Below are 15,273 nucleotides of genomic sequence, written 5' to 3' on the forward strand. Positions count from 1 at the left end.
TGTTATTGCAGAAATTGCACATGGGCTGCGTCTGAAACCGCCTACTACTCAGTAGGTACTGCATTTGAATTTACACATACTACTCGGCCGTTAGAAAAGTATGTTCTATATAGTATGAATATGAAAAGTATGAATGAAATCCGGACGTACTACATCCGCTGTTTTGTCATGGTCATGTGACCTACCTGTGTCAGTTGCGTTGCTTCACTCCCATTCATGAATTCTCTCGGGTGGCATCATGGGATAGCACAGCGCACTTCAGAATCTCGCCTCTATGAATTCTACGTACTACACGGCTCGCATACTGATTTTAGCGTACTGTATAGTATGGAAGGTTTATATATGCGGTTTCGGACGCAGCCCTGAAGTCGACAGAACTATTGTCTATATATATATATATATATATATATATATATATATATATATATATATATATATATAAATATCATTATTATTATTATTATTATTGTTATTATTATTATTAGTAGTAGTAGCAGTAGTAGTAATAATCGTAGTATAGCTACTAAGATACAATTATCTGCTTAAACTGCTAAAAACAAATATTTTTTCAGTTTAAATAAAAAATAAAACATTTAATTTCTTGCTGAGTTGAGGACTGTAAAAAAATAGCTATTTAGGTATGCTATAAAAAAAAATACTAAGTTGTTCAATGTCAGTATTCCGCAGTTAATTAATTGTGTTACTGTTAAATGTATTAGCAATTTAGTGATTAGCAATTTAGAGAGAGTTATTTTTTGTTTAAAAATTTATTTCATATTTAATAGCAATCATGCCAGTTATTCAGCGAAGACCCGAAAACCAAACATGTTTTTAATGGTTTATATTTTAACTATGAATGGATTAGATTCAGGTTTGGTTCTGGAAGATTGTGTGTTGGCAGATAATAATTCTCACAAACAGGGCGCTATATATAATGGGTCATACGTTCGCCCTCAGATAAAAATTTAGAGTGCCTATCTGTGTCTATTTTGGTTTATGTCCACTTCTTCATATCGGAGTGTCTCATCAGTCTCCATATTACTTTCTGTCTGTGAGGTGAAATCGATGTTTCTGCTGGAGGCTTTGCTATTGAGGTTATGATAGCATGCCACAGCCAGTGCCGTCTACCAGAAAGAGCGAGAGAAATATCACATGGGATACAAGCACTGCCTGCTCTGGAAATAACTTTGGCACTTCTTATATGATGCAATAGATTTGAAAGAGTAAAACGTTGAAGTTGATTTTTTTTGCGAAACAGTAATCAGATGTCTGTCAGCTGAAGTAAGGTGGTCATTAAAGATCTCACATTTATATGTTCCTTCCGATGCCATTTTTATTTTATGTCAAAAGTTGCTTTAGTCACACTGTAAACCTCACGTGTATTGTTTGAAACTGAAACATTACATGAAAGTAGATCATAATGCGTCTGCTGGATTTTGTACAGTACATTCTGAAATATCCAGTTATTTCTGTATAATAGTTATTTGTGGTCCAAAGTTTAATCAAAGCTATTTTAAAGGAATAGTTCACCCAATAGTTTAAATTTACTCACTATTTAGAGATGGTTCACAAAGAACACATTTTTCCTTTATAACATGCTAGTGTTCTATTGTTTTTAATGTAAACATGCTCTTGACGGACTTGTGTGACCATCATGCATGTGTCTCGTGTCATTTGAAGGCCCACACATGTAAGTGTCATGTTTTTTATATGCCGTGTGAACTTAAAAGAACTTCACATGCAGTGCAGCTCATTGCTGTCAGTTCCATAGCAGTGGGCCACTCAGACAGTTCACAAAGAACATGGTTTTCCTTTCCAACATGCTACTTTTCATTTGTTTTATTAATGTAAACATGCCTTGATGGCCTTGTGTGACTATTACGCCCATGTCTTACATCTTTTGAAGCCTCACGCATGTGAGTGCCATGGATTTTTTAGAAATGGACTTAGAAGAACTTAACATGCAGCTCATTACTGTCAGTTCCACAGCAGTGGACTAATCAGAAGAACCCTGAGGCACGGCAACCACTAGAAGTTTCGGCTTACAGGCACTCATTGACTGTTTCCTGATACCCCCATGCTTTATGCTGCATTTTTTTCTTAAAACCATTCTGGTACCATTATGTTTTATGTTTTTTTGACGAAAGACACTTTTGGTGTGAATGAGCCCTTGGTCATCCTCTAGCAGTTACCTTTATTATTTTTCTTTCAACACAACGAAACACAAATGAAAATATTTTGAAGAATTTTAGAAATCTGTAACCATTGACTTTCATAATAGAGAAAAACAAAAGCTATGGAAGTTAATGGTTACACGTTTTCAGCTTTCTTCAAAATATAATCTTTCATGTTCAGCCGAAGAATAACTCAATCTGCTTTGGAACAAGTGAAGACAGAGTTAACGAAGACAGAGTTTTCAATATTGTGCACCGTAAAAAAATCCAACTTGAAAAAAGTTGCTTTTTTTTCTACATTTGACATGTTTACTTAACCTGAATCCACATTTCCTTCATTACGTTAAAAATATTAGTTTTGTGAAAAAAACTTTGCAAGTATACCAAAAAAAAAAAAAGCTTCTGCCAACTTGTTACTTAAGTAGAGTTAATCTCAGACCTCCTCACTTGAAAAAATAAGGGGGGGGGGGGGTGGAGTCACGGCACACATTTACCTAGCTCGCTCAACAAAAAGAAATGCTTAGCGCATATGGACTGTTAATTTGTATAATAAATAAATCATATGCTAAAATGATAAAAAATTAATCAAAATGCATTTGATATTTAATTTTCATGATCAACTCAGTAAAATTCTGGAATCATTAAATGGCAAATCAAATGCTCAAACTACAATTCAAATGCTCAAACCAACACTGCAAATAATAAATTCAGTTTATTTTTCAGTTTATTTTGAAATTATTGAATTGTGTATATGTTGTACAATTTAAAAGTATTGAATTCTGTATGAGTTTTGAATGAATATGAATGCGTAAAACCGGAAACGCAAGGTCATGCGAAATCGCGTCACTTGACTGCGGACTGCGTGAGACCAATCGAGGATCAAAACTGGACCTCTCTGGACAGAAATTTAAAACATGGAGCAATCGCTTGCTTTTTTTAATGTCTAATCCCGTTTAATCCCGCCCCTTTTTCGCAGCGTTGTACAACAGAATTTCGCACACACAAAGCCCAGTGTGACCGTAGCTTTACTTGAGCGATCACCAGCGATCAAGCATGTGCACACACCAGTTTCTGGTTCCTCCTGATTAAACACACACAGCTGGAAGCTCATGATGGATGATTACTAGAACTATAAAGACACCTTATTCACACAGACTCTTTGCTAAGTCTTGTTTTTTCCCTGTTTGTCCTGCCATGTTTTGATCTTTGTCTTGTTTTCGTTATTGTTGTTTTGCCCCCTGTCCTGTTTCTAAATCTGTGTCCAATAAATGTTTTGTTAAAATTTGTGTCTGTTTTAGTTTAGTTTTTATTTTTATTATTTATTGAACTATGTTTGTTTGTTTGTTTGTTTGTTTGTTCTGATAATGTATTATTTCTTAGTATCATTTTTTACAAGGTTTTTTTTTTGTTCACTTAACTTCAGACATTTTAGCTCAGTGCAACTGATCTTTTCAAAAGTTGAGTACATGAGGAAAAAGTTTTTTTTGTTTTTTTTGTTTCCTCAACTTCAAGCATTTCAGTTCTGCAGATAATTTTTTTTATTGGCACAACCTAAAAAAGTTTGTTACAGAGACGTTCGTCTCTCCAGAACACTGTTAAATTTATGTTAACCCAACTAAATGGTTTTTTTTTTTGTATCACTGACAAATAATTTTAGGTCAGTGCAGTTGATGTTTTCAAATGTTGAGTGAACAAGAAAAAAATATAAGGAAATAAGTATTATGGTTTTTTTATGTTGTTGTACTGGCTTGATTATTTTTACAGTGTGTGAACTATCCCTTTAAAGAAAGTCATCCCTTTCATCAGCCATCTTGGTAACACCTCTGGGCAGCTAGTTTCTATGCAGACAAGTATAGTTCTTATCTCACTGAAAAGAGAAAGACTGAGACTTCTGCAATGTGTTTGTCAAGATTACGTTTCATCAAATCTGACAGCAGAAGGATCATAAATAACTTCTTTAGTTCCTGTGCTAATTTACTTGCTGTTACTGTGGTTTCCAGAGATGCAAATTGGAGACTTAATTCATTTAGCAGCTACAGCAGATTTTATGTTCATGCTTTATTCCTCCATTTCGCCATTTAGATTTCATTTGGTTTAATGTAACACTTAAAGATAAGCTTTAAAAGAATTATAATTTAATATCACTTGTAAATTGAATCCTTGATTTTTAGTCTGTGCAGTTTTTATGTTTCAGGTTTTAATATTTAATGTATTATTTAATTAGACAGAACAGTAAAATGTTTGGTTACATTTTAGTTTACTTTAAGTAACAACTACCTGCATATTATTAATATATTAACTATTTAGTATTACTTAATAGTTTATTAGTATGGACTTAGTCTACATTTCTAGTCATACCAATACCTAAACCTAACTATTACCTTGCTATATATTAGTAAGTATTAGTAGTTTGAGCTAAAAGTATTGGTATCCTTTAAAACATCTGCACACAATTAATCATTTAAGCATTAGTAAATTCATCTTTTATTGTTAAGCATTTTTTCTATACATTAAGAATTGACAAATAGTTAATTTATTCAGCATTAACTCTATATTAGTAGACATTAGTAAGCAGATTATAAATACAGCTACAAATGCTGTATTCTTGACTTAATCACACATTGTATATAATGTGCTTAATGATTGTATTTTCATATTTTGTTAATGAAACATTTTTCATTACTTCGTTTTGTTACTGGTTTAAGAGTTATAATACTGAAATGTTTTATCATATTATATTGTTTAATTTGATGTACAGAAAATATATTTTGAGTAACAGTATTTTTGATAAGATTGCAAATACTATTTTTTCATTTGATACAGTTGTTAAGTTTAATTTTTTGCATTTTGAAAGTAATATCTTTTGTTGGCCTTTTAATTGTCACTTATAAGTTATTTACAAAGCATAAATAGTCTTTACTTTAGATGAGCTCACAAACTGTAAGACGTTGTATAAGCATTTATTAACATAAAGAATAACTATTAATATATGCCCAAAATAAGGAAAATTTATTTGGAAAGTTTAAATATTTACTTATTCATTCAGAATGATCTTAAAAACCATCAACTATTCTTACATAACCGGTTTGTAAATAATATAATACCTAGTTTAGTAATGAAAAAATAATCAAAAACAAAGTATGAAACTACAATCATTAAGCAGATTATAAATTAAGTCTATAATACAGCGTGTGTATTGTAATGGCATACTAATGCTTTTAATGTAAAGTTAATGCTTAAATAATGAACTAACTTTTTGCTTAGACTTAATAAATGATTCATAGTGTGCAATTATATTTAAATGTTATCAAAGTCTTTGTTAAAAGCGTGAGTTGTATCTTAAAATAAAGTGTGACCCAACCTTTTAATATTACCCATGTGCCATACCTGGAAATAAATATCAGCATCTTGATATCAGTCAACGCATACTGTGCATACTGATGCATCTGTGCATCTTTCTTCTCAAAATACACCCACCTACATACATGCAACTATCTCAGCTGGTTTTGACACCTTTTTTCTCTTCTCTGTCAGTTACAGACTGTCGAATCCTGGAGAATCTTCAACGCTACGCTTCCCCTACTTACCTACCCGTCAACTATCAACTCCTCAACACAGAGTCCTCTTTCTTCCTCAAGGAGGCCACCCAGGACTTCATGCGCAACTCGAGTTTCCTCTCCAGAACGGAACTGTTCTTCATCCAGCAGGCAAGGAAGCCTCCCATCATCAATGCAACCTATGGGACCCTTGCTGTCGAAGAGCCTGTACCTTTGGACCTTCTCCAGATGCCCGGCTCCTTTGTGGCATCCACAGAACTCTTCACCTTCAATTGGAAAGTTCAGACCTTTGTTCTCAACGAGCGGATTTTCCTAAACAAACCCAAAGTTCAAGTTTTGTTCTACATTTCTGGAAGGGATTGGGATGACTACAGCGCAGTGGACAAGCTCCCCTGCGTACGGATGTTCGCTTTCCATGAAACCCAGGAGGTCCATGGGAGCTGCAGGTTGCGAGGGGACATGGGCGTTTGCGTTGCTGAGCTCGAACCTCTTCCTGGGTGGTTTGCACCTCCTAGCGTCGTCCCTGGTCGACAGAGAAATCCAGATTTGTCTGAAGGAACACCTGTAGAGTTGTACTACAGCCTTCGGGCCCCAGAAGCAGGAGGGTGTCTTTCTGAGGAGTTAGGAGTCCGGAGCACCGCTCACTCAGATCAGGAAGGAATGTTTGGGTCACCGACTTCAACACCCATGAGGCACATTGGGAGTGTACGATTATTCCAGAACCCATCTCCTCCGGAATTATCAGAGCAACGTTTGGATGGGAATTTTGCAGTGTTGGTACCGTCTGCGCCAGTTCGGCAAAGGGATACTGTGTCAGCGTATGTTGCAGCTTTGCCGTATTCACCTGTGGAAATGTTCACTCTCAGGTAAGAGCTCTTTATATGCAAGATCTACAACCGCATGACAACTCTGCTGTGCTAGCAGATATAGTAACTACCCACATGAGACCTTTTCGAGAAGGGCCGCTCTACAATAGAGATGGTTTCTGTAATGAATGCCATATGAAGCTGCACTATTTATGTCATGCTGTACTGACGGTGGCTCCAGGATTTTTGTTGGGGATGCAGAGGTGGGGTGTTGACTTTACACATTAGAGGGGGTGCTAAAAAAACTATTTCCATTTTAAGCAACTTTTTTTCAGAGCACTCTGTGAAAAATTATTTCACATTTTAGTTTTTTTTTTAACATGATTTCCGAAGTTAAAACAACCTGCAGCTTAACATAGTAAGTTTTTACAATTTTGGCTAGTTTGTAAGTTGGCTTAACTGTTTGTTGCCTGAAAAAACATATGCTGAGTTGAGTAAGAAAAACTACTTATCTTTTTTCAGTCGCTAGCAAGCGTTTGTTCCACTAGTTGTCACATTTTCAAAACTCTAAACACAATGAGCACAGCATCGGTCTTTTGTGGCCATACCATTCACACATTTCATGTTGTTTTCACCCAACAAGCAGTCAGTAAGCACACTTCCAAAATGCTTACCTTTACTTAACACAAGCTATAGGGGAGAGCGGGGCACAAAGAAACACTTTTTGGTGTTGGTCAAATAATAAACAAAGTATTGGGGTTAGACAAATGATTTGTTTTTTTTTTACCAACAAAACACAAGCCTCTCCTACAAATGAGCACTGAAAGTATGATCTCCAGATCTATGGTTTCTGTGCAGTGTTGCCAAAAGTGCCAGGAGTAAAAATGTTACTATTTACCCCACCTGCGGGGCAAGTTGTAACAGACAGCGGGTTAGTTGTAACACATGATTAAAAAGGCATATTAAACACAATTAATTAAAATTTAGTTTACTTTAAAGAGTAGCTATATTTTCTCAGTACCTAGCTCAATTTATTTTTAATTCTACAAAGCACCGTATGTTTATTTATTTATTGGATAGACACATTTGGATTTATTTGGATTATTACCCATTATTATACAATGCATTTATTTGTAGTATTATATTTTGTCTATCAAAAAAATAAATTCTATTAAAAATCATTTTATTTAAAAAGTTCTTAACATTACACTCAAAATTAAAAAGAAATATTGTGTCCAAAAGTATGTGACTTAATTGTAACACCCTGTTACAACTAAGCCCGCTGTTTCGTGTTTTCCTCAAAACTGGCTCGCAGTCACTGTGTTTTTTTTACATCTATCAAAATGGTTTCATCTTTTAGCCTAGAAGACAAAATTCACAACAATATAAGACTTCACTAAAATACTTTCACAGATTTTTTTTTTAAATAAAAAAATATTGACTATAATAAAAAATTATGTTATGCTGCAAAAATTGTTTCTCCTGTGTTTCTCATCAAAATTTTGCCAAACTTTTTACAATAATTGGCAGGAAGATATCTGCCGCCACTGTGGTGAAAACCTCAGAAGCATACCATGGTTAACCCTGAGCAAATACCTTAAAACTCTGTGTTACATTTTACCCCGCGTTACTTTGTGCCCAACGCTCCCCTACCTCCCAACAAAATTATTGTTTTTATAGTATTTACAAATGTTAAGACAGGGTTAGGGTTAGAAACAGTATAAAAACATCTGCTTCTGCAATGATATCACTTCAAAAACTATATCAAAAATAATCAAAATAAAAAATCTAAAATATATCTCAGCTGATAATAAACAAACAGTTGAATAATTGACACAGCTAATTTATGTTGAGTAAATTGGGCCAACCACAGCTGATTCCAGCCTGGCTTAGACTTAGTGGCAGGGTTTTTTTTAATATATATTACATTTACACTTATGTAGTAAAAGAAGGACTTTGAGGAGTGATGTTGATGAAAACATGTGGCCTAACCCCGAAGATCGCAGAGATTAGCATAAAGTAAACAGTAATTTTGTGTGTTTTTTTAGATCCCTATTTTTATCTGGGATTTTTGCTGGTGTTTTTTTTTTTTGTTCAGAATGTTCTTGTGTGTTTCATTGATATTTTGTTCACTGTAAACAAAACTGTATTTTATGTTCTATCTTACCAAACCTACTGTACCTCCTGTAGTAAACTTGTAAAAAACTTTTTTCGCTTTTCACTGGGAATGCTTTTGAATGTGCACATTACTTACTGTACATGTGGACATACAGTTCCCAACCAAGAAATCTAGTGGCATGTGCATGTTTTGCATGCACATACCTGTAAAACTGAACCATACACTCTCTGCAGTTTTTATAATGTCAACAATAGCCAGTATTTTGAAACCTGGTGTACTTTCATTGACTGCATGTACCTTGTGAAGTGAAAATAAGTGTTATTCTTTGACAGAATAATTAAAATTTGAGTCAAATTTCCAGTGTTTTGGTAAAGTTTGTGTGTACAGAGAAAGATGTGCTCTATTTTGAAATAAAATGTTATCCATTATCCATTACCATACAACATTATCCTTTTGGCCCGATGTGTTTTGTATGTGAGAGTCTGTGTTAAGACTTTAGAAAACGTTTCTGAAGTACTGTATGGTTAAGTGCTTGTTAGCGATTGAAAAAAAAGAGAAATAAGGACAATTATGTTGTAAAGACAGTAATATTGCAAGTACATTGTGTAAAATTTTTCAATTCAAAGTAAACAAAAAGCAGAATAAATTTGTTTTTTTGTGCTGTTGCTAATTGAGAAAATCAGCAATTAAGTTCACCAAACTTCACCAAATGTTAGTACGGATAACTTGAAAAAGTACATTAAAATATTTCAACCAAACTGTGCAAGGTTTGCTGCCTTTAAAATGTCCAGGTTGTTTGAAATACATAGTTTGGTCAATTATTCTATCAAATAAACATTTTAATTTGAAAATACTTATAGAATTAGGAGCAAGTAAATAAAACTTAACTGAGTAAACTTCTTCTTCAAGTAATGTTTTTTTTTACATGCTTAAAAAAAATAGTGACAGCCATTTTGCAATTCTGTCACACTGAGCAGTCACAATCTGGCTTTTGTTATACATTTACACTATTAACAGCTGACGGTTCCCCTTTGTGATGGCAATTCTCTTTAGTCTGAATTTGGATTGAGACTGTTGTGTTATTACTGAAGTTTGCACTCTTTTTACTTGGTGTTAAATAGCACTCATCCTGATAATGGTTGATAACAGTGAATGCTAATTTGTACTGTATAAGCATGCCTAACTGGCCCTTCCCCCATAATGTCAATTGCTTATTATTTACTTTTTTAAGGTATATTATGAAAATCATTAAAGGGGTGGTCCACAGTGTATTTTTAAGGCTTGGTTGTGCTTATGAGATGCAAAGCAATGTGTGCTCATGCTTCATTTGTAGAAAATCACGTTGTAATTTTTTTTTTCTTTGAACATATAGTTACTTGATTATATCTTGATCATATCTTACTTTGATCATATAGTTACTCAACTAACATGAAAACATATTTCCTAGTTCCTCTGAAAGGCCTGACGAGGCTCTGATTGGTCAGCTAACATAATGTGCTGTGATTCGTGGATCGGCTCCGTGTCACCAGGAAAAGCGTCACGTGCCTTCAAGCGCGCGTTTTTGTGGTGTGTAAACAGTCAGTCAGTCTGAGTAGCTTTTAGCTATTTATCAGTTTGTGCCTGAATCAAACAGAAAATGAAAAGGACACAGCTGATCCTCACGCCTGCTATCTAAAATAAAATCTGACAAGTGTCTTTCACATATATTCGGAATAAGCATGTGTAAGTAATATGAAACGTTATCTTCTACGAAACACATATATTTTACGAGTTTGTTACTGTTGAGGTGTAGAATGCAGGGAAAGCAGCTGCACACACAGACAGTGCAGCACCGCTGAAGAATGTGGATGTTTACCGCGGTTTGACTGATAAATATGAATTTGTAGCTAAATTGTTAGCGGTGCCAAAAAGCATTTCCCATTGTTTACATACTTGTTCAGGTCCTTGCTACAACATACCATTAACGCTAGAAACTGTGCATGTAATAGACTAATTTTAACAAATAAAAATACTTACAGGTTGTGGCTTTACAATACACAGGATCCTTTATTTTGGTCGGAGCTGCTCCTTCTTTAGGAGTTTTTAGTCGAATCTAGCACTGAACTGAGATTCTGGTAACTGTCCATTGTCAAATGCTAGCTATATTTATTTTTATAATTCTCTGGAACATAATTAAAATAAAATTTTAAGCACTTATCTTTATGGGTCGTGTCCTTTGGAAGCCCAAATACAAAAACAGAAGAAGCTGCTACATTACAACACTACAGCGCCTCTGGCCATGCCCCGTTGCTGCGCGAGGTGTATGCGCGTGGTGAATGCGCGTAACCTGGAGCGCTTGTGACCTCACTAGCCCGGATGTATTTTTTTTGTAGTCCGCAAACTTTGTTTGCTGTAGGCTTTGCTAAGCTAATTCTGTAAAAGCCAATGTCTCTCTTTGCATTAAACTTTGAGCATATTACATTCAGAGATGTTGTTTATGTTCACACAGCTACATTACTGTCATGATCACCAGCGATCTAATACTAGAGTCCGCTGTTGAACATTCACTTTCACACAAACTACAAATCCGCCATGTTATGGACTACAGATCCCAGTAATGCATCACACACACAACCGGTTCCTGATTCTGGCTGATTACACTCGCATAGCTGACGCTGTTTTTGGACTGATTACTGCACTACATAAGCAACACTAACAAAAAAACTATGTTGCTGAGTCTTGTCTACTGTTTTAGTGACACTACAACGCGGTTTCCTTTGTCTTGTTTTTCCATGTTTTTGATCCTTGCCTTGTTTATTTGTTTAATCCTGTTTGCTGCCTGCCTTGTGACCATCTGCCTATTATTTTGACTACGACTCTGGATTGCCCTTATACATCTGTTTACCCCTGTATTGACCACTGCTTGCCTGACCTCGCTAATAAACCTGCATGTATATCCGCGCCTCTGTTGTCAGTATCACTTCCCCTGGTTACAGTTACACATCAACTAAAGTTTAAAATATGATTTTGTAGTGGACCACTCCTTTAAGAAATCATCCCACTTTGTCATCAACACTGTACTGTCAGATAAGTTAAAACTCTATTTGTTTAAACCTTTTTAAATATATATATATATATATATATATATATATATATATATATATATATATATATATATATATATATATTGTGTTATTTTTTTCTTCAGATAACCATATTTCTCTCCGCTACTTTTAGATCTCCATATTTGATCACACACTTTCGTTCACATAATCATGTGGCTTTTGAAATGGTTGCGATTAATTCCGGTTGGTGTGCCTGAGATGAATTTTCACTTCATGGTTACTTTACTTAATTCGACTCTGCTTTTTTTGTTTACCATTGGCAAGAGAAAGACATCTTCATTTTCAGGTGAAAACATTCAGCCGCTCTGAATCTGCGGGTACTAATTACAATTTGCAGATGCGGCTAAGTGATTTGGGTAATTAACACACAATGCAAATGAGGATGTCATCAATTAGAATGCGCCTCCATTAGCTTAATGACTGCAAGCTCGTCCGATTGTAATCACAGTGGGTGAGAACATTTATAAACCATACGAGACCCAACCTGACAAGAGGTCAAGCTAATTTATCAGCCCTGCATGTGCACGCAAGTTAAGAGCCACAAGGAGAGATCATAGTGGCGTAGTTTAAGGAATTTCCTTGATGTGTTGATCCAAGCTGGGTTTTATTGCTACGTTCATGGATGAAGCTTTTCTTCAAATGGTAGATCCGAAGTATAGCATTCTGAACACTGTCTATGAATTAATGCTGATTTTCATGTGGAGGCATGTGTGAAATTAATGTCTGGCTTGTCTAAAGATGTGTTTTATTATCAGCAATCAATCTGCTAAGATGTGCTGATAGAACGTGTATTTACAGTCTACAGTGGTTGCTGTACTAGAAAAAATTATTCATAACTACAACATTATGTGTGTAGTTATGCAATAAGCATGTTAAAATGGCCTTATGACCTGCAAAAAAAACATGCTTTCATCTTCTCAAGGACATTATCATTTGATGAATTATTGATTCTCAGCTTTAAATTAAATTGTTATTAAACAGTCTACAGATGATCATTAAAGAATCTTGAAAAAAACAAATGCATTAATTTGTGGTATTAATGATCCATTAAATGTTTTTTATGAGCCGTCTCAATCTGAATGTCTCAATCGAGACATGACATCATGACGTCTTTTTTAATTATGTTTTTTTAGTGTGATATATCTCATCTGCTCAATGAAAATTAGATAAATTAATCAAGGTCTACTCAAATTACCATGAAAAAATATATTTAAGTAAATTATAAAATATGTAATGTTTTTTTTTTTTGAGTTGAGTTGAATATGTTGTAGCTTACACTCTACTTTTTAAATTATATATTCGGGTCAGCAAAATAAAGTGTGGCATGCCTAATATGTACTGTAGACTAATTGCTAATTGTGTAGATTCAAAGTAAGTAAAACTAAAATCTATTTTTTTCTCATGAGATAACATTATTTTAAGGCAAAAATGTTTGCTCAGACAGAAGAAAGCCCTGTCTATGGCACAGTGTGGTAGTCATTTGTCAGTTTGGATGTGTTATAAAAAATACATGAATCTTTTTAGAGTAATGGCAGATGTTATTATGCTGTGCTAAACAGACAAATAATTAATGACTGCATGGTTTGGTGTTTAGTAAACCAATCAGTGGAAAGGGGTGTGCATTTCTTACTCACAAAGACAACATGTATGCTGTTTATTGATTTTGGTTGTATTGTATTTGCATTTTTCTCATGAGAGCGAAATGTGATGAAAAGACAAAATATGAAAAAAATCTACATGAGTAGGGTCACATTCATATTATTTCTTTGTTTTTACATTTTCAAAAATGTGAAAACAAAAGATACAAAATGTACATGGAACAAAAGCACTAGGTGCATTTATTTTACATTTAAAAATGTAAAATTGAAATGGAAACTTTAAAATACAGTACATCAAATAAAAAAAAAAAAAACTCCCATACAGTATCACAGAGAATGTTTTAATACTCCCATATGCTCGTCATGACTTTTGGAATGACATGTTGGTTTGACTTTTGACTTGACAACTTTTGTTTGCATAAAATTATTTTGCATAGATTTTTTCAAGCTAGTGTTGTTGTTTAAATGAACAACCAAAGAACAGAAAACGTTTTACATTTATACTTGCAAAATATGTTCTGTAAAAGCCCTCTAAATCATTAAGATCGCATTAAGAATTAATGCCCTTTCAGACTGAGTGCGATATAAAGTAAATTTAAATATTATCTGTTTTCTATCATTTTTATTCTTAGTTGTTTGTTTCTATTTTCTTATACTTGTTTCTTTTAGTGAAGTTTAGTTCTAAACTAATTTCGAGAGGAGCACATACTCATGATTGATCACAGATGATCCCGCATTAACTAATAAATGACTCACTAATTAGATGATTCCTACTGTAACTCTATAACTATAAACAACCAAAGTTTCTTACTTCAGTTATCTTCGCCTTGAAGCATCCCCCTTTTCACCCCTACTCATCCACCTTTCCCTTTAAAGGGTGGCACGGTGGCCCAATGGTTAGCACTGTTGCCTCACAGCAAGAGCGTCACTGGTTCATGTCCTTAACAGGCCGGTTGGCATTTCTGTGTGGAGTTTGCATGTTAGACCTACATGAGCTCAAACTCCCCTCTCGCCATGCAAATGGGAGGGAGCCCCGGGTTCGAGGATCTTATGAGCTCAGGGCTCTCTACTGGGACAGCATGCCAAACTTGCTTTATAATCAATCATCAGCTAAGTGTGAATTTTTGAATTCCTATTCATGTAAAGCCCTTTGAATTAACATTGTGTATGAAATGTGCTATATAAATAAACTTGCCTTGCCTAAAGTGCAGAGGTACATTCATACCGAATGCTGTATTATTGATCCCCTTTGGGAATTTATGCCTGCATGATACTGTAGGTGGCACTGATCGATGCCTCCAACTTTGTTCCTGCACTTCATAAAATGTCAATTTTCTCATCAATTCCTTCCCACAGAACTTTTTTGTTGATGTTTTTTGTAGTCGCTGTGACTTTCATCAAAAAGTTCTGTGTTCTCATCAATAGCTGGGTTTTCATCATCACGTTAAAGGTCCTGTGAAAAAAAAAAAATCATATGTTAGATTCAGTCTGTTAGATTTAAGGATATTTATTAGCTAGTGTGCTCCAAAACGGTGACAAAAATTGCGTTTAGAAAATATAAAACTTATATAAACATCCAATTGTAGTTTGTCACTTCCACCTAAATCGATCAACGTTTTTTTCACAACAGTTTTTCATAAAATCTTGTCCAATCAAATGCCCTTTAGTATCTGACATGCCCCACTCCCTTCAAGACACTTCTCATTTGTTGCACTTGATCTAAACCACTCTCACTGGCAGAGCTGGGATAAAAACGAAACACTACTGCCTTTTTTAATGGGAGCTCCTCTATGTCCCACCCTCTCTTCATTTTTCAGTTGACGTTACATCGAACATTGAATAAAAAAAGCATATTTCGAAGCACTTCACTGGACTTTTAATGCACATTTTGAAATATGACATGAGAAACAAGCAA

General features: G+C 34.6%; 1 protein-coding gene across 1 annotated transcript in view; it reads left to right on the forward strand.

The window, feature by feature from the left end:
- Positions 1-15,273, forward strand: part of si:dkeyp-14d3.1 (transmembrane protein 132C) — a 556,433-nt gene that overhangs the window by 110,583 nt on the left and 430,577 nt on the right. Inside the window, exon 2 of the mRNA XM_056463261.1 lies at positions 5,709-6,597. Coding sequence (XP_056319236.1) covers positions 5,709-6,597 — 889 coding nt within the window. The remainder of the gene's footprint in view (positions 1-5,708; positions 6,598-15,273) is intronic.

Source organism: Danio aesculapii, chromosome 8 (genome assembly GCF_903798145.1).
Source record: "Danio aesculapii chromosome 8, fDanAes4.1, whole genome shotgun sequence".
Classification (NCBI taxonomy): domain Eukaryota; kingdom Metazoa; phylum Chordata; class Actinopteri; order Cypriniformes; family Danionidae; genus Danio; species Danio aesculapii.